Below are 23387 nucleotides of genomic sequence, written 5' to 3' on the forward strand. Positions count from 1 at the left end.
TTGAAGCAATTTCTTTAATTTTATCGGAATCCAGACACAACAAGAAAAACACCCAAAACTACATGGAGACAGAAGACGAGACATGACTCCTCCCCACCTCCCCCCGGCCCTAGAGTGGGGACAACGTGGGGTGAGGCAGCTGGGGGAGACCTTGAGCCTCAGTCCAGCCCTGCAGGCTCCAGGCCCGCGGGGGCGGAGGGTAATGGGGAGGCAGGGCCCAGCCCCCAAGTCAGAATGGCTGAGGGGAGGCCCCCTCGAAGGACTCCGCCCCGTCACCCACACTCCTGCGCAGGGGCAGGGAGCCCACAGCAGCAAGGGGGCCCGGGCCACGGCCACGGTCATGATTGAGAAGCAGCTGGAGTGGAGGCAGGAGAGACACGATTATCTGGGCAGAATCAGCTGGCGGGAGAGGGTGGGAGGTGGGGCCTGGGAGGGCCCCAGGGGCCAAACCCTGAGGTCACAGGAGGGGCCCAAAGTGGGGCTAGTGAGTGAGGTCCTGAGTGAGTGGGTCAGCGGCTGGGCCCCTTTCTCCCGCTGCCTACAGCCCCTCCAATACTGCTGCCAGGGGGGCCCCCCCTCCAGGGAAATGGGATAAGAAAGCAGCCCACCCCGTGCGGCAGACAGCCAGGTGGCTGAAGCCAGGAAGGGAGGCCCGGCCAGGCCTTGGCCTGCCTGCCCCAGAGGCCTGTGGGAAGAGGAAGGGTCCAGGAGGGTGAGAAAGGGGCTCGACCGGCTCAGATCCAAGATGGTGCCGCGCGTGCCAAGTCCCCCATGAGCTGGGGGACCGCGCTGGGGGCCAGGAACTGTAGTTACACAGGAGGCAGCAGCTTCTCAAGAAACTCCTTCACAGCTGCCATCTCCTGGGGGGCAGGGGGGGTATTGTGAGAGGCTCCTGGCCGGAGGGAGGAAGGAGAAGGGCGGGAGTGGGAAGCAGCCCCTCAGCACTGACCTGAGGACAGGAGCTGTGCATGACACCGGGATAAGTCTTGAACTGGACCCTGGCAGGTGTAACAACAGACCGGAGCTTCTCGGCTGTCAGGGCCCCAAACCGTACGGGAACCATGGGGTCCAGCTCCCCGTGACACTGAAGGATGGTCAGGTCCTTGGCACTGCCGTTGGCTGCCTGTGGGCCAGACGGGACTCAGAGAGCAAAGCCAGTGCTTGGGCACAATCCCCCAGCCTCAAGGAGACAGAGGGCAGGAGCGGGGTCGTGGAGACACTCACCTGGGGGAAGGCCCGGTGCAGAGGCAGCCAACAGCTCAATGCCACAATGCCAGCCAGAGGGTGGGGGCAGGTGAGGGCTGTGTAGAGGGACAGGGCTCCACCCTGGAGGAAGGAGAGAATGAGGGGTCATGAGGGCACAGCTCAGCTCCCACCACCCACCCGCCTCTCTCTCCCCTCACCTGTGAAAAGCCTCCCAGGACGATCCGATTGGCAGGGATCCCATTCTTCATCTCATGCTCAATCAAGGCCTTGACTGGGGGGAGGGGGCATGACTGGGTGGAGGGAAAGCTGCCAGAGGGACCCAAGGAAGGGAGCCAAACAGAGGTATTGCCAGGCACTTTCCTGGGCGGGCAGAGGGGGAGAGGGAGGATGCCGAGGAGGGGCTGGGGCCTTACTGTTCTCTGCTGCCTTCTTAATGCCAGCCTCGTCCTCTGGGGCATCTGGACTCAGCCCCATCAGGTCAAACCTGGAGAAGCAGAGGCATTGGCAGCTACCGGGAGACCTGGGCTGGCCCCAGGCAGCTCCCTCAAGCTCCTATTCCCCCTCCCCAAACTCACCAGGAGGGCATCACCATCTTCATGTTGAGTGTCACAGGGATCCGAGGCCTGGGGAGGGACAGCAAGAAGGGCCGTCATGCTCAGGAGGGATGAGGAAGCCACAGCAGAGAGCCCAGGTGGGGGCAGGGCAACCCCTGGGGAACCCTCCCAGCAGGCAGGGCCTGTGTTTAAGGTGTTGCCAGGCAACCTGCCACGTGGGGCTGGAGGCTGTGGTTGGGGCATCAGCAGTAGCGATGGAGAAGCACAGCCCAGCACTCGGTGTGACGGGGTTCCAGCTCAGTCGGTGAGTACTTGGGGAAGGGGTACAGGGGGTCCTGGTTCTAGGAGGCCTTGGGGCTGGGGCTGGACCCTATTCCTGAGGGTTCCACAGGAATGATGAAGGCTGAAAATGGCACTTGTGACTGCTCTGGGCCCCAGGCCCCAGGATGCAGCCGGCAGGAGAGAACAGGCCTGGGACCACAGGACCACCCCCCATCCTCAGCCCCTTCCTTGCTGGGGTGGCACTCACGCATGGGGACAGATGTACTTGACGTGAGGGAGCCGGATAGTGGAGAGGGCGTCAGCCCAGCTGTGCCTGTAGGAGGGAAGAGAGAAAAGGCACCAATGTGGAGAGGGAGGAAGGGAGGGCGCAGGCCTCTCCAGTCCTGCCCACTGGGCCCTCCCCCACTTCCCCAGGAACACCCCCTCCCCAGCTCACTCACCCTGTGTCTCCAAGGCCATGTAAAAAAATAACCTGGAAAAGGATCAGAGATGGGGAAGAGGGCAGTCACCGTCCTGCTATCACTCTCGCTCTGTCCAACTTCTGGCCACCCCTCCCTCACCCCCAAGGACCTGGAGGGGAACTGAGGTGGCAGTCAGGCGATTAAGCCCCTGCCTCCCGGCTGCAGGCTGCTCGCCCTCTTCTCACTGCCACCTCTGTTTTCCCCACGCCCCCTCCAGCCAGTTCCCCAGCCGGCCCCCTGGGGGCTGCGTGGGTAGCAGAAGACCCTTACCGCAGCTGTTTCCCGCTCAGCTCCAGACACAGTGGCAGCATCGGTGAGCAGGGGCACAGACATGGTGTTACCACACATGCACTGCAGGGCTCCACGGCTGGGGCCTGTGCACATTCGGGGCAGCGGTCAAGAGCAAGGCCAGGAAGGGGAGAGAATCCTGACACAGGAGCAGAGCCTCAAACCCAGGGCGTAACCGGGCCATCAGCCCTCCACCCCAGGTTCTATCCTGGGCACAAAGAAAAGCCAGGCAAGAAGTCCTGGGCCCGATCAAGCGGGCAGGAAGTTTGCCTTCACTCCAGGGCTGAAAAGCAGGGGCGGCCACCCTAGTGGCCCTGCTTCTGGCCCCCACACAGCCTGAGGTTGCTGGAGGTGGGCAGAGGCAGGGCTGTGGGGCCGTGGGGCAGGGCAGCCAGGGCATCCCCCCCCTGCTGCCTTCTCCCCACCTAACACTCGTTGGCAGGTAACTGCCTCCTCTCCCTGCTCTCCAATCATCCCCCTTCTCTAGAGCCCTTGTGTCCCCTCCTCCCCACAACTCCCGGCCCTACTGGGAAATGAAGGGAAGGAAAACTGCCGGGAAATATGCTTCCAGCCCCTACCCTCAACCCCACACACATTTTCTCCAACTTCCCTCCCATCCAGCCCCCGTCAGCCTTCTGGCTCAGCCCTTCTCAGAGCCCCTGGGAGCTGCCCATGTCCCCAGAAGGCACACAAACTCCGATCCACCACCCACCTCCTAAACAGTGCCCCCCGCCCCCTTGTATGAGGCCACCTGCGGCTGCCCACTGACTCCAAATAGGTCCCTCAGCTCGACCATGCTCTCTCTGGGACTCCCAAACACACAAAAGAATGTCAAGCTGGCTGGCTCCTCCCGTCCTTAGCATCTTCCAAACTCCCCGGCAGCTTCTGCTACCCGCCCCTAAGTGCCGACCCTTCCGAGCAGCGCCCACCCCTCCCACCCCACCAACTGGCTTCCCCCTCCCCTCTCCCCCGAGCGCCCCTCCGCACAGTGGGATCCCTCACCTCTGACCCTGGGGTTCCTCTTCCCACACAGGAATGCACCTTTTGTCCTAAGCTGAGATTCCCTTCCTTCCCCACTGAGCGACTTCCACCCCTCACCCCAGGCCCCTCCTCTCAGAGTGGTGCCTTCCCCCCTGACCTGGGGTCTTCCTCGCCACAGTAAAAACTCCCACCCTGACCCATGGTCTCCCACTCCCCACAATGGAAACTTCTGTTCTGACCGAGGGTCGCCCTCCCCGCAATGACAATTTCTATCCTGACGCCGGACCCGCTTCTGCCCACAAAGGGGCGTTCTACCTTTGACCCTGGAGAGCCCCCGCCCCACAATGGGATCCTCCACTTCCGACCCTGAAGTCCCTCTCATCACACCGGGACCCCACCTTCCTCCCCCTCTCTACCCCCAAAGTCCCCCAGACCGGCCAGCGCCTCCTCGCACCTCACTCCCCACCCCCATCCCTCACAACTGCGGTTGCCCCTCCCCACTCGCCAGGACCCTCGCGGTGGGCCGATGCCCCGCCAGTGCCCTCCCCGGGCCTGCTGGCCCCGGACCACGGTACCTCCACTCCTGGGGGTTTCGAGACCTCTCGGGCGATTCTCCTCTCTCTCCCGCACAGACACTCACTCTTCCCCCTCTACCGCCCCCGCCGGAACTTCCGTTCGAGTCCCGGGAACCCAGCCATCGCGCTGCCGGAAGTAGCCTGGCCAGCGGTACGGAACCCGGAAGTGGGCGTCGGGGTTTCTTCAGATAGGAGCTGCCATGTTGGGTACGGTGGGGCCACTCCCCATAACCAAGCCACGGAATCTCCGGCCGCATCTAGACAGTGCGTCCGTGGCTCCCACCTGCTGCCACCACCCGTGCGCCTCCTGGAGGAAACCTGTCCTGAAGGAGAGGCATTCCTCACACTAGCAGAGTTTCCCACCTTCCCATCCATTACGGTCTTGGGTATCCACCACTGGCCCTCACGTCCTGTGCCAGGGTCATGGATAAAGTCATACACTCAGCGGAAAAGACACTTTGAGACCATCTAGTCTTCCAATCGTATTTTAAAGATGAGGAAACTGAGGCTCAGGGGAGGGAAGTAAACAGCAACCTCAGGATTACACTGTAATGCTGCCTCTGCACCTGCTTCCTGAGCTGAAAAACGGTGACCATAACCACCCAGCTTACTTCACAGCTTTGCTGTTAGGCTCAAATGAGGCCGTGTGGAAATGCTCTATACGGTGTAAAGTCACAGTGTGAGGACATAATGACTCTAAAAAGGACCCTGGGAGAAAAGAACACTGGCATCAGCAGTGTCCGAGACAACTGGTCAGAAATCGAAGTGTTGTCTTAGCTCTGCGCACAGCAAGCAATACCACACAGACAGTGCACAAAATACCGCCATCAGCGCGCTCCAGTTGTTAACAAAGAGGGTTTCATTTGGTCACCGAGTCACCCTTTGCTCCTTGTGGCATCGGTAAAGTGGAATGGGGCTCAGGGTCCACATAAAGGCCGGAAGGGGAGGCAAACTGGGTTGCAGGACCATGTCCCTGACAGAACCTGTGGGCATCTGCACACAGGAAATGAGTCATCCCTCAGCAGCTTAGGACTCGTTTGCCCAGCTTAATGTACACTGGTTTTTTTTTTGAACTGCAAGAAAACAGTATCATCTGGAAGCTCAACAAAGCACTTTTTCCCAGGTTAAGAGGCAGTTTGGTCTTAAGTGCTCAGCAGGTCACAGAACAGGAAAACTTTGGGTCCAGAGGACCACAGCAGGCCAAGGATCCAGGGGTGGAAAGGGGGAGAATGGATGTGGACAACACAGTTGCTCCCACTCCCAGAATCCCTGCTGGGTCTGCTTGTGGAAGAATAAACAATTCCTCCTGCACCCCAATCACCTAAGACACTGTGGCACTTTGAGCAAATTCTTCAGAGTGAAGCTCAAATTCAGAGGCCTTGTCTCAGAGGCTACCTGTGATTAGTGCTAGTGGGATTAGTGGTTAGTCTGCTCTAACACTTCTAACTTTATTTTCCCCCTACTCCAAATTAAAACATAGCCCTTCTTTATCTCCAAATGACCCAAATGAAATAAAGAGGCTGTGGCGGAGGAGTGAGTAGGACCCTTAGTGCATCGAGAATTGTATTTGCATTCTGGTTGATTTCAGGCTGCATTTTTAGAAATTCTGAGGCTCGGGCAAGGCTTGGTGGTGGCAAGCTTTCCCCAGGATAAGCTGGAGAAACAGGCTAGCAACGGTGTGGGCCAATCCCTCAGAGGCATTCTCTCAAGAGGATTAAATTCAACACTAATTTCCATTATCAAGTGTTTCTATTTTCTGCAAAGGAGAGAATAGTGACCACTTCAAATCCCCTCTTTTAGGATACTTAAATTCTGTCCAATTGCCGTACTGACTTTCAAAAACTTAAGTCCAAATTCTTGGGTCTACCTTCAGACCTTACGTGCTGCTCACTTCACTTTCCTCACCATCACTTCTTCCGAGGAGCTCCAGAATCTGTTCTCCCTTGTTTTTGTAAACATCACCTCACAACTTACTTCCTTACCTGAGAAATGGAATATAAGGTTTTTAACCTCACCTTCTTCTTTACAAAATGTGGGTGGGTGGGTATAGGAGCATTTTTAGCCTACTGTACAGAATTAAACCTGACCTTTCCTGGAGATACTGATCTACTGTCGATTTAATTGTGGCACTTATCATCTACCTAGTCCAAAACAACAACAACAGATTTCAAAGTTTCATACAGTTCTCAGTAAAGGTTTCATAAGTACTACCAAGAACTCAAAAGAATATACAAACATTAAGTCTGGCAAGGATTTATTAGGAAGCTTATTAGTCACAGTGAATAAAAAGCCATGAACAGAAGAACTGAGATCTCCAAATTCTGCCACTGGGCTTACAACACTAGTTAGAAGCTAATATTAAGGATGTCCCAAGAGGAATCTTATCTAAGTCCCAATCTTACCCCGACCAGGATACCCACAAGCACAGAAACGATGGCCATGCTCTCCTCAGACTGCTTACCTGGTTAGCAGGAAAAAAGAACTTCTTCTCAAGCTATTAAGCATTATCAGGAGATTCTTGTTCTTCTAACTATAACCATGGGACACTAGTGCACGACAGACAACTCCAAGCTGGGCAACTTGACAAGAATGTTGAAAGATGACAGGGAGAAGGAGCAAGCAGGGACAAGTATTTCTAGTTGGAGACCCTCCTGATGGTTAACACGAACACAATGCTGAGGCTTCAGAAAGTTTACTGCAGCCCAGGAAGAGTCTCCATTTAAGAAAAAACAAGTCACACAAAAATCCTGCCACAAAGCAACAAGACACTTGGGATCCCATGGCCACCTTAACTGGGAAGGCAGGCATTATCCATGACTGCCAGGTGCTGACCACCCCAAGACCCAACTTCTGCAGGGCCCCAGGGAACCACGATTGTCCCTCGGCACCCACACGACCCTTCCCGGGGGTGTGGTGTCTTCCGTAGGGCAGGTTTCTGCAGCAAGCCCCAAAGACAAAGCTTGGCAGAGGCTGTGGCAGCCAACTCTCTCTGGAGCCCCATCTCTCTGTGTCTTTCCCAACAGTATGTCGTACATCTTCACTGACACAACGCCTCTGTGGGAGCCTTGGCCAGCCCTTAGGAAATAAAGTGTGTCTGTGGGGTAACCTGATGGACCCTGTGGTCAGCTGGGTTGGCCGATGCTTCATAATTGCAGATGGTCACCTCATGTCGGCGAAGCTGCAAGAAAATTGAGAGGCTGGGTCAGCTGGCCATTGCCCAGACCACACAACGGAGTGGTCCTTATTCAGGTTCATTTCTAGAAGTCATCATCTAATCTCTTCCCCGTTCTGATACTTTTTATCCTGAGAAGCCTGGGTAAGAGCGAATCAATGATTCACCCCATCACTTAGAAGAGTCATTCCTCCACTATAATGGAGGCACCATGTGAAGAAGACCTTGTCTATCTTGTTTATCACCCTATCTCTGGTGCCCAGAACAAGAAAGGTTACCAACAATGTTAAATGAAGGAAAGAATCTTAAGGTGAAAAACTGCATTGATATCAACTGTATTATTTCAACCCCCTTAAAATTCCTATAGCCTGTCAAATGAGACGGACAGTTTACAGTGATGAAACCAAGAAAAACTAGACTGGGAGAAACCAATGTCTCACTTGCTCTTTTTCCTTTCCTTCAAGCTCCTACTACCACAGCATGCAGATATACAAACATATGTACACATATTAGAGGGGCAATAATACTTCCAACCCCATCTTACCTCAGTCCATTCTCCTCTCAGGCCAATATAAAAGACCTTTGTGGTATCGGCTCCAAAGTTTTTTGAAATATGAATTGAGAGATGATAGACATTTGAAAAACGAGAAATTCTAGAGGATGAAGGAGTAGAGAGAGAAGACAACAATAAGAGTTCAGTGAGAAGCTCACTACCATGTCAAAAAAGTCAATTCCAGCTCCATCTTGCGGTAAAACCCAGGCAAATGTCAGAGAACAATCTTGGGGTCTTACGTCTCATCCTTCTCCTTTGGGCAAGCAATGAATACAGTGAACATTTACTGAACATCTACCAGATCTTGTCCAAGGCAATAGGGACAGAAAAATGAATCAACACTGCCCCTGCCCGCAAGAAACAGGAATGAGAAATGCTGTGCGACCACGCAGGAATCTGAAAGCAAGCTCAGTAGGAAAATGAGAGAGGTAAGGTGGTCACATGTAACTTGGCTGCTGTAAGCCCATTATGCAAAGAGGAATTCTGAAAACATCCTTCCTAAGACCATACTAGGAGCTCATTCAAATCTGTCAATTGCTTCCAGGTTAACAAGTCTGTGGCTTGCACTGAACCTCTGCCAAAATTTGACCAAGCCGAGGATCAGGCCTCTCCACTGTTTTAACTTGTTTCTGATGCTAAGGAAGCAGGAGATGGGCCAAAAACAACTGCAAGCCCACTAAATGCTAATGCACAGATGCTCACTGCAAATGAGGGAGCGCCTACCATTCTCAGAAGCCAAAGAGTGGAAGAGAGGCCCAGTGCTTACTTTGTAGCATACTCTAGTTCTCCTGTAAGATCCCGGTTCAGACTAAAGGTCTGATCTGGCTCCCTGTCTGTATCATCAAAGCTCATCTGTGGAATGTTCTTGTACCTGAGAAAGGAAAGGGGAGAAAAATCAAGAAATGTGCATTATCACATTTTTCAGGTTCTCAGAACTTCCTACTGACTCCTCAACTGCCCTCGGTTCTATCAACAGGAGATCAAATTTTGGAAATGGCATTTTACTGGCATTTATACACAAATATCTTTAATCCAACAAGAGCTGAGAACTGCAACATAAGCCAATGGCATCTCTGAGTGGGTTAAGAGCGCATGAGAAGCAATACACAAAGCGATAGCTCAAACTGGGTCACATGCAGCAAATGCATGGAGAAAATAAGCAACTCAGCACATTCAGACCAAGCTGGGGATGTTAAATAAAACAGCTTACTCACGGGGAAAAAATACTTTGGCAGAAACATCTTAAACACAGTTAAGAGATAAGATCAGGTAACCCAATGCTCAAGCATTTTTCTGTGTTCAAAATTACCCTATAGTATACAGAGTCATCTTACAAGTCTTAAAAAAATACAACTTGGGGATTTCCATTTTGAAGAAAGCACAAAAGGCCGCCAACTCACAATGGGCTTTGGAAAGTTAAGTAAAACTGCTAGTGAAGAAACAAATTTTCAAAGACGTATCTTAGAAACAGCAGTCTCCTCTGTAACTCACAAATTCTAAAGGACTGGGCCACACACACCTCCAATCTCTAGAGTGTCTTATTACCACACCCACATGGGAGGGGCCTAGATATTAGCTGCAGCAAAATGCAGGTAACACAGGAAAGCAAATGTTTGCTTCAAAGTGTTTCTAAGAATGATGCACAGAATAATAATAATAATAGTGAACATTTATAAGCAGCATTATGAGAGGCAGTACAGCACTGTGGTTATTAAAAGCAGTGTCTCTGGAGCCAGACTTCTAGGTTTAAAGCCTGGTTCTGTCACTGACCAGCTGTGTAATTTTGGGCAAGTGATTTAATCTGTCTCTTAGTTCATCATCTGTAAAATGGGGATAGTGATAGTACATATCCCATACAGTTGATGTGGATATTAAATTGAATCAATTCTAACAGACACACTTGTTAAAAAATTTTACTATGGAAAATTTCAAACATACATAAGAGTTAAGAGAAAAATATAATGAATCTCCATATACTTATTACTGAGCTTCAATAATCAAGATCATGCCAATTCTGCCTATCAACCCCATTTTGTTTGTGCTTGATATTCTGAAGCAATCTCAAACGTATCATTTCATTCACAAATATGTCCGTATATATCTCTACAAAGTAAGGTCTTCGTAAAAAAAAATATGATACCATTTTACAATGAACAACTTAACCATTAGCAATAATTCTTTAATATCATCTAACACCTAGTTTGTGTTCAAATTTCACTGATTTAAGGTCTCAAGTTAACTTTTCTGAATGTATCAGTGACATGTCATAGTTGAACAGATACTGCTTTTTTCTTTATCAATGGTACATAAAATAATGGTGCATTTTATAATCAATGACATCTTAGATTTGATAAAGTGCAAAGTGCTTAGAACTGAGGGCTCTGTAAGTATTTGCACCTGCCTTTCCAAAACCAGGCACATACTATGGAATTCCCTGGCGGTCCAGTGGTTAGGACTCGGCTCTTTCACTGTTGAGGGCCCAGGTTCAATCCCTGTTCGGGGAACTAAGATTCCACAAGCTGCGCAGCGCAGCCAAACTCCCCCGCAAAACCAAAAAACAAACAAACAAAACGGGACACATCCTACGTTCCAGATTTATTCTAAGCTCTTTACATGTTATAGCTCATTTCTTTCCACAATCTTAAGAGGTTCAGACTATTATTGCCATTTTACATATGAAAACGTTGGGATATAGAGAAGTAACGCCCAAAGTCATGCAGCTAGCAAGCGGTACAGCCAGAATTTGAACCCGAGTATTTACCCCAGAGCCCCCTCTTCACTACAGCGCAACATGGATGTCTAGTCTTGTCCAGTCAATCCATCTCCCAAGTAAACAAGTCCCAGAAAGAATCAACTCAAACATACTTTGTTTCCTTACAATGATTAAATAAGTGGATTTGCTTTCAAATTCATGTTTCTAACATTCAAATAGTGTCCATTTCTTAAATCTCTCATTTAAATTGATCACTTTTTCAGAAGAACTTTTTATGTAAAGTTCTTCTCATATTTGCTTCTCCAGCCCTCAGAAAGCAGTGTCCCCTCCTTCTAGAAAGGCTACGCTGGAATAAGGCAACTTGTCAGAAAGGGAGTACTAGCTCTAGTATCAACAGATTCCATGTTACAAGAGGTATATAGAACTTTGCTAACTAAAGGCCGTGTAAACTCAGATGGAGTGCTTCCATCTCAACAAAACACACAGAAAGATTGTAATTGTCTGAAACAGCAAGGGAAGATGTTGAAGCTAACCCCAAGGGTAGACTCCTTAAAGATCATTTGAGATCTGCAGCTGGGTTATTACGAAAACTGCAAAGTCATCAACAGTTGGCATTTATAGGATGCTCTCTGAATGGTGCCACAGCAAATACTTTGAAGAGAGACAAGCTGGTGGCCCTAAAGATACTTAATCTAAAAATGCCGTTAATTCAGGAAGAGATAAGTGTATTCCGATGCAGAACAAACATGAGGCTTTTTTTTAAGAGAGGGAGGGGATATTTAACCCAGTAAAAAGAAAAAGTTAGACTATTCTGGAATAAAGTGCTACCAGAGAAAAGAGAAAAAGGGATAGGAGCTTCTTGAGGGCCTAGACCCTTGCCACTTACAGTCTCATCTCAGAGGGGTGTGAGTCATCATCTTCTCCCATTATAATGATACCTTTGAGCTTGACATTGCCTGTAAATCTGCCAGAATGCAAAAAAGAGGGTTGTCAACCTGGGGTTCAATCTGTGCTGAGCTGTGTGACCCTGGGCAAGGCCCTTCCCCTTACTGGGCTTCAGTTTACTCATGTGTCAGACTTGTGCTAGATAATTTCTAAGATCCTGTCTGCCTCTGGCATTCTTTGGTTCTAAAAAATTTACCTTGACTTCTCAGTTATCTTTTAACAAATACATCTTTTTTGCACCAAGAAAGCTACTCACACCCACCTCAGTAATTTACCCCATTTCCAGAAACAGAGGTGTCCTCTTGACACAACCATGGAATGAATCCTGATAAGGCAACTGGGTACAGCCTCTTTAGCCTGAGGCAAGCACCAAAGAAATACTTACGGAATATTAAACAGAAGCTCTTCATCTGCATCACTTTCAACAAACTGGAGGGGAGAGGGAGGAGAGAGGAGAAAGCAACAAATATTTGCTGAGCGCCTACGATTTTAGGCATCTTCCACCCTGCTTTACAGCTGGAGTGCAATGCAGATAGTCAACCGCCCTCAGTTTTCCAGCACTTATTAACTTCCAGGACCGACTAGCCTCCTGAAATTGTGTGCAGAGATCTGTGCCTATGCGGTCCACAGCTTTCAAATGGCTCTACGCCCCACAATGGTAAATACTCTAGATAGGATAACGTGCTTCATCTCCCAAGGCTGGTCTTCGGTCTTCATCAGGTGACAAGTGAAATCAGGCAGCCACTGGGACCAGTGGTCAAACGGTAGGGAAAACGCCCTGATGGGTCATCCTCCCTCACTACCCCCGCAGCCCTGGAACTGAACGTTGGCCGTGTAAAGCAAAGAGCCCCTTCCCGTCTCTGGGCCTCAGCTCCTCTACCTACAAAACGGGGAGATTCGACTCTGTTCGCCTCTCACAGGACTGGCAGGAGACGGGCACGGGAAAGCGCTTGGCAATCGGGCCGTGGTTATTTTTAACTTCAGAGATGAGGCTGACAGAGCAGACGGGCGGCCTGAGGCCCCGCGCGGGTCCCCGCCCGCCCGCCCAGGCCCCGGAAGGCCCACCTTGGAGCGGTCGGTCCGCTCCTCCCACGGCTTGAAGACGCCGCGGCCGCTGCCCTCGCGGCTCTCGTTGAGACACTGCAGCCGCTCCAAGTCGATGCGCAGGTACAGGCCGTAGGCCAGGCCGCGCTGCTCGGGCGGCTCCTCACGTTCGGCGGCGCAGCGGCAGCCGCCCCCGCCGTGACTGTGGCCATGCGACATGGCGACGCCGCCTCCCGCGCGTTCCCGTGCCCTGCCGCCGCCGCCGCCGCCGCCGCCGCCGCCGCCGCCGCCGCCGCCGCCGCCGCCGCCGCCCGCGACTCGCTCGTTTCGCTCCGGCCGCCAAGCGCGCCGCGACCGCCGCGTCGTAAAAGGCGCCCCTGTGCGGCGCAAGCGCGTGAGGAGAAGAGGGCGGGGCTCGGAGAGAGTCGACGTTTGCTAAGGCGCTTCCAGGGGCCGGGAAATTAAGGTTGACTCTTTCAGTCCCGGAGACGGTTGCTATTGCAGTCCCAGCTTCACAGATGTGGAAACTGAAAAGCAGAGATCAAGCTGGTGTTCCGAGTAAATGGTGGGGCTGGGTTTCGAATCCTCCTCCTCCTTAGGCTAAAGTCTGTTTTCTTTTCGTTTACCACCAACGTTTTTTGGGAGCTGGTGGCGCAGTGATAAGGCCCTGAAGAGTAGGGAGCACAACGTTATCACTGCCGCACATGTGCATGCTTAGGCGCTTAGAGCTCACAAACCCACGTTCATAACCACTTTCTTCACAGTGGGCTTAGTGGTCGAGACCACAGGCTTTATGGACAGCTGAATCTGGAGACAAGTCCTGGGTCTGTTATTGACTGTGTGACACCCTGAATAAGTCATGTTCCCCATCCTGAGACTTTTTGTTCCTCGTCTGTAAAGTGGGAATGGTAATATCTGTTTCATAGGATCTCAGTGAGTGTTAAATGAAATAATGCTCTTCAAAAACTCAGCATAGTGGCTGACACATGGTAAGAATTCAATAGTTGAGTCAGATCTTGGTTGAAATCCAAGCATTGCCACTTACTAGCTTTGTGGCCTTGGGCAAGTGATTTAACCTCTCTGAGTCTCAGTTTACCCCCTGTAAAATAAAAGGATTGGACTAGATGACCTTTAAGTGCCCTCCCCATGTGATGTTTCAGAGCAGTTTTTTCAAACGGCTGGTTGTGACCCATTGATATGTCTTAAAATCCATTTAGAGGACTGTGACCAGCATTAAAAAATTAAATAGAATAAAATAGAAAATTCAGAATGTATTACACATTTTAGTCTCCACTTACAGAACTTTTGTTTCAGCTTCTTGTATACTCAGGTGCAATTTAAAATGTTTTTCATCTTTTGGGTTGAGATCAAGAGTGGAAAGCCACTATTTCGAGTTGAAATGATTCTGGTTTCGGGGTAGTATGCGTTCTTACTTCTTGGTGGAGACGGGGAGAGATAGGAAGTTGAGAGAGTTAAGAGATACTTTGGATAGCCCCTACCCTTCACCCTGGCTCTGAAGTATCCAGACCAGACTTGGGGCTGGAAACCAAAATAAACATCTGCTCAAGTTCCATTCAGAAATATTTTGATGTCCTAGTTCAATTCTTTGTGAAGCAGGCAAGCTTGGTTCTGGTTCAGATAGCTCAATGTTATGACTTATTCCTGCTTTCACATTACAGTTTCAGGGAAGGGGCCTGGCACGTGCTAAACTAAACACTTAGCAAATATTTGTTTAATAGAATGATACACTCAGTAGCCTTTCTTTGGGAAGACTGTATCCCACTGCAGGACTAACCCAGGCCTTCTACTCACTTTTGGCTTCTTTCCTATCATTTGCATCATTGTCATCCTTTAGTGATTTATCGAGCAGTGTGTGCCAGACATGGTGCTAAGCACATTATGTAGTTCATGTAGTTCATCTCAGTTATTTGTCACATGATCTTTAAGAGATAGGGAGTGTTACCCAATATTATCCCCAATTTGAAGGTGAGGAAAATTGAGGCTGAAAGAGGTAAATTAACTTGCCCAAGATCAGATAAGTTTGGGAAATAACTAGGTTTTGAGCCTAGTTTGTTTTCCTGAAACAAAAAGGTATACATCAAGTAAATATGTTGTATCGATTAGCTTATACCATGTAACAAATCACCCCAAAACTTAAAATATTTAAACAACAGCATTTATTATTTCTCATGCTTCTGTAGATCACCTGGTCAGTTCTTTTCTGGGCAAGTTGGGTGGGCTGATTAGTTAGGAATAGCCTCACTCACAAGTCTTGTTGATGTGGACGGTCTGCTGAGGTGATGGCCACAAGTCTCCAGCAGACTACCGGAACTCAGACACATTGTTGCAGTTGCTGAGTTCCAGGAGCACAGGAGGGAAGACCCAATTGCACAAGCACCTGTTAACCATCAACCTCTATCATTTTTGTGAATGTCCCGTCAGCCAAAACAAGTTTCATTGGCCAAATCCAAATTCAAGGGTGGAGAGATAGACTTCACCTTTTAATTGGAAGAACTACAAAATACTGTGGCTCCCTGCTCTTCCGCCCCCAATAGACCCATACTGGTTATCTTTTGTTGTGTAACAAATTACTCCCAAATTTAACCGCTTAAAACAACAGTCGGCATTCATCTCACAATTTCTGCAAGTCAAGAGTTTGGGAGCGGCTTTGCTAGGGGGCTGGGGGGTTCTGTCTTGGCTCTCTCACAAACCTCAAGTCTTCTGAAGGCTTGATGGAGCTGGACAATCCAGTTCCAAGATGGTGCTCTCGTATGGCTGGCAAGTTGGTGCAGGCTGTTGGCACAAGGCCTCACCATATAGACTGCTCCGTAGGACTGCTTGAGTGTCCTAGTGACATGGTGGCTGGCTTTCGCCAGAGCAAGTGATCAAAGAGAGAGCAAAGTAGAAACCACAGTGTCTTTTATGGCCTAGCCGTAGAAATCACATATTGTTGATTCTAAAATACTCCACGGTTCCATAGGTCAGCCATATTCAGTGTGAGAGGGAACAACATAAGGGTGTGAATACCAAGAGGTAGAAATCATTAGAGGCCCCCTTGGAGGTGGCTACCACACTACCATACATGTTAAGTAACCACTGAAAATGTCTTTAAATTTCTCTTATACTTAATTGGTAATTTGGATGAGGATAGAATCTCTCAGAATTGTGAAGCTATTGCTCTGTTGTTTTCTAGCTTTGAGAAATACAGTGCCATTCTGATGCCTGATTCTTTGTGTGGGTTGCCCTCATTCCATTTCTGGAAGCTTTTAAGATCTTCTTTTGGGCCCTAGTATTGTGAAATGTAATGCTGTGGCTCTTTTGTCGTTCACTGTGCTGGATAGCTGGCAGACCTTTTCAAGTTAGAGACCCTAGAACAGAATGTGAGCAGACAGGTTAAGACAGCCGCACGCCCGTGCACAAGGCCCCTTGCAGGGACACATTTTAGGGTAAGAGAAGAGGGGTGGGGCTATGGCCCTGTTCTCTCCCTTTCCACCACCTTCGAGTGCAGAGCTCCAAAGGCTCAGAAATCTGAAGGTGGCCTCCAGGTCACTGCGAAGGTTCATTTGTCAAGGTAGCAGAATAAGCTGTATTTTGTGTTTGTTTGTTTTTGGCCAGGCTGTGCAGCTTACAGGATCTTAGTTCCCCCACCAGGGATCAAACCCCGGGCCCACAGCAGTGAAAGCACAGAGTCCTAACCACTGGACCACCAGGGAATTGCCTAGGCTCTATTTTATTTAACTGTTCGTTAGCTCCATTTATAACTCTTTAAGTACACCACCATTTATTGGTACTCTTGCCTCAATCCCGCAAATATTGAGTATGGCCTGCTGGGCAAGTCACTTAGCCTCTCTAAGCCTCAGATTTGTCATATATAAAATGGGAATAATAAGAGTACCTACTCTGTAGGGTTTTATTATGAGGGCGATATGAATAATGTATGAGAAAGGTTTGGAACAACATCTGGTGGGTTGGAAAAGGGTAGATAGTGTCCATTACTTATTGTTAACCAGGCTTTCAGCTCAGCAGCCCCGTCTGGTTCAGTGGGAAATTGCAATTGCTAAGGGGGTTGGATTTGGAAGAAACCAGCTCTTGCAAGGTAGCCTGGCTCTGATTTGCGGATAATGCCTTCGGCCTCTCCTTAATCTGTCTGCCTCTTCTCTTGCACTCCTGTGTTGCAGGGATGTCTGAGGACAAATGGGAATTCTCACCGACTTCTAAGACTACCCTGGGGCAGGTAGGAAAAGCTTCCGATTTTTTCTTTCTCCTACTCCCAGGTTCATCTGCAAACATTTCTGTAGCAAAAGGACTGCTGAATTTGTATCCACCTTCCCTTCTCTCCTGTCTCAATTAAGCTGGGAGAAATGAACTATTTTTCTGTCACTTTCGAATGCTTCCTTGTGGCAAACCGAGAGTATTGTACTAATAATAGCTAATAACCATATGGCACTAATAATGTGCCACGCACTGTCTCAAGAGCTTTACTTATATTGTTTTTTAATCTTCATAATTATAGGTGTCCTATTATTTTTATTTTATAGGTGAGAAAACTGGGGCACAGAGAAGCTAAGTAACTTGCCCATGGACACACAGCTGGTTAGTAGTGGAACCAGGATTTGAACCCAGGCAGTGGGGCCTCCAGAGGCTGTGCTGAGGCTAACCACACTGAACCACCTCCAAATATTAATTAACATTTATTAAGTACTTACTCTGGTGCAAAGCTGAGATCCCAGAGCTCAGGCTCTTAACCACCATGTTATGCTGCATGTACCAGCTAGGTTACATTGGGCGAGTCATTTTCCTCAGAGCTTCAGTTATAACAAAAATCCTTTACTAAATGCCCATTCCATGTTGGGTACTTCACCTAATTCATCACTGACATCCTGGCTGACATGTCTTGAGCTCGTTTTATGTTCCAGGCACGATTTTAAGCACTTTACATGTTTTAACTCATTAAATCATTATATGATAGCTCCACAAGGTTGGTGTATTTTCCTCATTTGGGGAGGAAAACATTGAGACACAGAGAGGTTAAGTGACCTGCTGAAGCTTGGAAGTGTGGAATTCAAAGCTGGGTGGCCTTGTGGAGTACCTGAGAGTCCAGGCTACTGTGATTGCCTTTGTAGTTAGCAAATATTTCCAGTTCTCTGCATCAAGGTGCATGGATGGATTGTACTTCCCTGTCCCCTTGAATTTAGGTGCAGCCAATGAAATATGATGGAAATGATGGATGTCACCTCTGGATGTAGCTTAGGGTCCAGTGCAGTATTCTTAACTTGCCTTGAAAATCTTAGAAGGCCTCCCTCAGCCTGGGTCCCTGCGTGAGGATGACATAAAGCAGAGCTCCAACAGACCCTCAGTGGACATGTAGTGTGAGTGAGAAACAAATCTTCGTTGTGTTGAGCCACTGAGATTTGGGAGTTGTTGCTACACCCTAACCAAGTCCAGGGTTCCTTAACCTCTTCTCTTTCTTTGCTTTGGAATAGTTTAAGTGGCACTGGTATTATCTAATCTTTAAGGTTGAGAGAATTCTCCTATGAAATCTTAGGCCTGGAGCTTTTTTATAGGGCAAGCTCTACAACTACTTTCTCATTTTTTCTATGGTAATTAGTCTGTTTAAATTTGCCATTTCTATACGGGTCAATTTTGGTAAGTTGTATTTTTCTGGAAAATTATCCACTTTATATAGATTTTCTGGGTTTTAAATACTGGGAAGTTTTACATAGAAGTCTAGATTTCGGTCTTTTCTTTAAAACTCGATGACGTGGCAACACTGGGCCCTGCCTTCTGCCTGGAAACAATCAGGTGGAGCTGTGTAAATAGCCCTTTTTCCTTCTGTTCCCACCACTTCCCACTGTCTTACACCAAACTTCTGGTATTTGTGGCCCCTGAGATAACAAGAAATTAGGTAGTGTCTGCCTTTTTGGTGGTTGTTAGGGGCTATGGTTTAAGGCACCTGAAATAGATAGGAGTCCAAAAACAGAAAAGCTGAACTAATCCTATCTGGGGCAGCAGGGGCTAAGATTTCAATTATCAGGAAGGACTCACTGACCTCAGAATAGTCCTTATCTTGTGATCCTAAAGCTTTAATTCCTGTCAAGAGAAAACAAAACTTTGCCTTTCATTCTGCATTTAGAGGGAATGAAGGAAGGACAGTAAAATTTATTGAGCTCCACTTCTCTCATTGAATCCTTACAAGAATTCCTGTGAGGTGTCATTATTCCCATTTCATAGATGAGGAAACTGAGGCTCAGAGAGGTGTCACAAAGCTGAAGAGTGGTGGAGCCAGGATTTGAACCTGAATCTCTTATCCCAAAACTCATGCGCTGTTTTCGCACTGCACGAGGCATTCCCAAACCAGGCTGCTCATCAAACTCATTGGGGGAGGCCTATAAAAAAAGTACCTACTTCCAGATCCTACCTCTGACCAATTCAGATTTCTGCAGTGGGGCCAGAAATATGTAAACAATGATTCTGGGAATTCCCTGGCAGTCCAGTGGTTGGAACTCCGCGCTTTCACTGCTGAGGGGCCGGGTTCGATTCCTAGTTGGGGAACTGGGATCCCACAAGCCACGTGGTGTGGCCAAAAAAACCAAAAGAAAACAATGACTTGTGTAGTTATTTGATTACTGTCTCCCCTACTAGATGAAAGCTCCATGAAGGCAGAGGCCATGTCTGTCTTATGCAGTGACACAGAGTGGGGACAGCACAGTATTTGCTGTGTGACTGAGTATGCAGGCTTCCCAGCCCTGACACACAGGCCAGCTGTGAAAAGCTTTTACACTGTTTGTGGAAAATTCTCTGGAGCAGTTCTCAAACTTTAATGTGCATTATAAGAAGAATTGCTTGGATTCTTTTTTTTTTTTTTAATGCACATTCTGGGGCCCCAACCCCAGAGATTCTCTGCTTGCGAAACATGGGTATAGCTATATAAAACTTTGATGGCTTGAACTTTCCTCAGAAGTTTCTGAAAAGAGTTGAGACAGTAGGCATCACAGAAAGAGAAATCTGGGGGCCTGTGAGGACAAACTGCCTATTTCACCAAATAACCAGGTTAGCCAAATCACCAAGGAGACACTCAAGTGGATGTGGAACCTTAGTGGAGAAACCCTGTGAGAGGGGCATCTGTTAAGGGGATGAGCCAGGAAGAGGATTCTTCTGGACATCAGTCACACGAAGCACAGCGAAGTCATTCCTAGAAATGATTAGGGTCTTGGCCTGGGCATCTTTCTGCATTGGAGGTTGGCTTTGTTCCAGAAGCCTAACATTGGGTATGTGTTTGCATGTGAGATGGGAAATGTGACTGAGAAGATGTGCTTGGAAGTCAGACCAACAGCACACAGCACCACTGGTCACCACTGTGTGACCTTGGGCAAGTTCTTAATTTCCCTGTGCTTCAGCTTTCTCAGTTTTTAAATGGGGGCCGTGACAACCTACCTTATAGTACCATTGTGATAATCGAGATAATGTATGTATATGAGACCGTGGTTCCTGGAACATGGTAGGTATATAACCAGTGAGCTCAGTTACTCTTACCTGACCATGAGCGCCAGACTTGACTGCATGTTACTCTGTATCCCAGGGTCTAATACAGGTCCCTGGCTCAGCAAATGTTGAATTAATGAATAATGGACAAAGGGCTAACTTATAGACAGCGGGTAAAATCATCCATCAGATACCACATTCCATCATTAACTTCAATGCATAGTAATTTGTAACAGTGAGAATTAGATCCAGTAAAGAATTGGGAAAAATAAGTCCAGACCATACACCAAGAATACCCTCTTTAGGAGGGAAGGGATCATAAAACCGTGTTGCCGTGAGATGTTGAGGTTTGATGTGAGAACCAAGGCTCTTGATGTATGTAGGGGCTGAAACCAAGCCCTTGGCTCCACCCACGAATGCTGAAACTCTCGCAGCTCAGCCAGGGCCAGCACAGCAGGTTCTTATTAAGCCCTTGCTGCCACGACCTTTCTGCCTGTGTGCTCGTTGTGCTCTCATTAGGAAGCCAGTGTAAGACTGAGGAGACCTATCTGGGTCCTCCACACCCGCTGGAAGTGACTGAAAGGTAGAGTGGCACACACTTTGCAGTCAGAGAATCTGGGTTTGAAATCCTTTCCTTTGCCACTTACTAGCTTAATGGCTTTGGCTGTCATTTCACCCCTCAGAGCCTCAGCTTCTAACTGTAAAACGGGGTAACAGGTCAGTCCCAGGGTTCCAAGTGCAGTAAGGGACAGTGCATGGTCCCCACCAAGTGCTCATTTTTATCTGAGTTTCCTTGCTTTGCTCATAGGGTTTCCTCCCCTTTGAGTCTCCTTTTCCCAGACCTGCTGTGCTACAGTACAGACAGAAATCCAGCATCCTTCATGGCCCAGCCCAGGGATTAAGATCTCTGCCTCACAGCCCAGAAACCAGACATTGTGACCGACTTCCATTCTCTGACACGATAAGGGAGAAAGGAAGAAAGACAACAGTATATGGTGTTTTGTTTTGTTTTTTTAATTTAGACATGGAATTTTCCTTCCTTTTCATATAACTTATCTAATTAAAATATTCATCTTGGTAGTTACCACAAAAAAGTAACATAGAAAATTGTATATACATTTTGGGACCAAAATACAAATGAAGAGCAAGGTAATACCTTGCTCCTTTCCCTCCCACTTCCCGGAAAGAAAGAAAAAGCCCCAAAGAAACTGCTCATTACACCAAGGATCACAAAGGGGTTAATTTGCAATTCAGTGATTTGTATGTAGTGTAGCACAGAAAAAAAAAATTGCACAAGTTTTCACAAATGAGACCAAAGGTTCAACATCATCCTGTGTCTGCTCTGCAGGCATTTCAATAACCCAGGAGAGGCGGTAGTTTAGAAACTCAGTTTTTCCTCTTCCCTCTTCTCACCAGGTCACATCCCTGATGCAGACAGTCTTGGAGGGGGAGAGGGAAAGATCTGGCTCTATGCAAACAGGGGTGATCCAAAGATGGATAGTGATGTTGGGATGTGTCTTTTCTTCCCTCCCTGCCCAAAGACTCCTAATAAAGGAAATTAAATCATACACAACTGTATCAAATATGAAAAACTGGTTTCAATGGTAAAGACTTGAACACACAGGTAAGAGACAAATTCAAGGCGTGGACACCTAGAGGAAGCTATTCTAGGCAACAGGTGTCTGGCACCTGACCCAGACGCTCATTTGGTTTTAGATAAGAGGCTTTCTAATACCACCTTGGGGGAGCAGGCTGGGGGACTGGTGGAATGGTAATACAAACAATCAAGAGAAAGAATGCTTTACCCAATTCAAAAATACAGCAAATTAAAACACAGCAATACTTGTGTCCCTCAGGTACCCTGCATAGCAACGCACACTGAACAATGCTTCTGCTGCACAGACTTCTTGCTGCGTCGCTCTGCAATCTTCAGAGTTAGCCTAACTGAGGTCTCCAGGATGGTTAAAAACAGTGGGCTCCATATTCTGGGCTTTGAGTGAGCTTGTCAAAGGGACTGGTAACTGCCAAGCTCCATGGGCTATCACACTAACCACGCCCTCAATCTGCTTCTCAGGTTTCTTAAGGATGAGCTTCTCAAATTTATAGTATCTCCTTCTATCTGGGTCACAACCAAGTGGGTTCCTACTAGATTAGTGCCCTTCAACAGCCAAGAAGGACACTGACACTGTCCTCCAAGCTCTGATTTTTCCCCCTATGTCAACTCGAAAGTGAGATCCTCCCTTCCCAAGACTGGTGGATGCCCTTGTGGCTGCCCCATCCTGATGCTACAGCTCAGACCCTTTCCTTAAACTGGCCCTTACCTCCAAATTCTGGTTTCAAGATTCAAAAAGTAGAGTTTCAAGTTGCTAAGTTCTCTACAAAACATAGCAAATTGTTGTGCTCTTTCAATCACATGATCTTACCTTTTAAAGAAAGGCAAAAACAAAACCAATTTCCAACACAGCATTACCTTTTAAAACCATTCACTTCTAGTAGCAATTCACAGGGACTAAGAGATTACAGTGCTGGCTTTTAAAACTCTGAAGTTGTATTTGGGGGCCTACAGAAAGCCCTGCCATGTGTTAGTGTCTTGCCCCATGCCAGTGGGGAGAAGGAAAAATAGGGGAGGAAAAAAACCCTAAAGTTTTGAATTAGAAACTGGAAATTGTAAAAATACTGGAGTTCTGTGCTCTCTAGTGAGCCTCAAAAACAGTGGGACCTGGCAAAAAGGATGGGGGGAAAGACTCTAGAACTTCCCTTAATAAATAATTCCCTGAATGAGTAGGAAAGAGATGCACCTGCACAGGACCTCAAAGCAACTGAGGGTCTCAGAGGTGGGGCGGGGTGGGGGGGGGGAGGGTCCGACCTGAACACTTCCTGTCACCACGCCAGGGCTCCCCCTCCAGGACAGGCAGCCCAGGACCCATTCCTCGCTCTACGTGCAGCACGTGCCACACAGGCTCTGGGGACACCCAGTCCTCTCTCTGGGCCAAAGTCTACTCAGGAGAGATGAACTGGGACAGGGGAAAGGCTTTCAATAGGCTTTTGTCTAACAAAGAACCCTAAAAATAAAAGGCTAAGTGTGTGGTAGAGGACCGGAAAAAAACAAAAAAAACCCAAAAAAACAAAAA

At 48.3% G+C, this 23387-nt stretch overlaps 2 protein-coding genes and 1 long non-coding RNA gene across 8 annotated transcripts; 1 reads left to right on the forward strand and 2 right to left on the reverse strand.

Annotated features, from left to right (window-relative positions):
- Positions 1-5406, reverse strand: LYPLA2 (lysophospholipase 2). 5 transcript variants are annotated; one of them, XM_082403741.1, is made up of 10 exons: positions 4348-4966; positions 2774-2877; positions 2483-2514; positions 2290-2355; positions 1782-1829; positions 1620-1690; positions 1404-1477; positions 1225-1326; positions 950-1123; positions 1-860 (listed from the first exon to the last, which is right to left on the reverse strand). In XM_082403741.1, the coding sequence occupies exons 2-10, from the start codon at positions 2849-2851 to the stop codon at positions 810-812; spliced, it is 696 nt and encodes a 231-aa protein (XP_082259867.1). In that variant the 5' UTR covers positions 2852-2877; positions 4348-4966; the 3' UTR covers positions 1-809. The 5 variants fall into 5 exon arrangements, with proteins under 5 accessions (XP_082259867.1, XP_082259866.1, XP_082259868.1 ...); XM_082403740.1 differs by having other exon boundaries at positions 2774-2930; positions 4348-4962; XM_082403742.1 differs by lacking the exon at positions 1404-1477 and having other exon boundaries at positions 2774-2930; positions 4348-5406.
- Positions 1837-23387, forward strand: LOC309634133. Its single transcript, XR_014247870.1, has 2 exons — positions 1837-2064; positions 16953-23387. It is a non-coding gene; the product is annotated as an uncharacterized lncRNA (long non-coding RNA).
- PITHD1 (PITH domain containing 1) lies at positions 6585-13153 on the reverse strand. Of its 2 annotated transcripts, XM_082403796.1 has the most exons (7): positions 13066-13153; positions 12796-13026; positions 12116-12159; positions 11672-11749; positions 8839-8943; positions 8064-8172; positions 6585-7525 (listed from the first exon to the last, which is right to left on the reverse strand). In XM_082403796.1, exons 2-7 carry the CDS (start codon positions 12991-12993, stop codon positions 7424-7426), a joined length of 636 nt encoding a protein of 211 aa, XP_082259922.1. In that variant the 5' UTR covers positions 12994-13026; positions 13066-13153; the 3' UTR covers positions 6585-7423. The 2 variants fall into 2 exon arrangements, with proteins under 2 accessions (XP_082259922.1, XP_082259923.1); XM_082403797.1 differs by lacking the exon at positions 13066-13153 and having other exon boundaries at positions 12796-13056.

The sequence above is a fragment of the Balaenoptera borealis genome, assembly GCF_965194805.1.
Source record: "Balaenoptera borealis genome assembly, chromosome: 1".
NCBI lineage: Eukaryota > Metazoa > Chordata > Mammalia > Artiodactyla > Balaenopteridae > Balaenoptera > Balaenoptera borealis.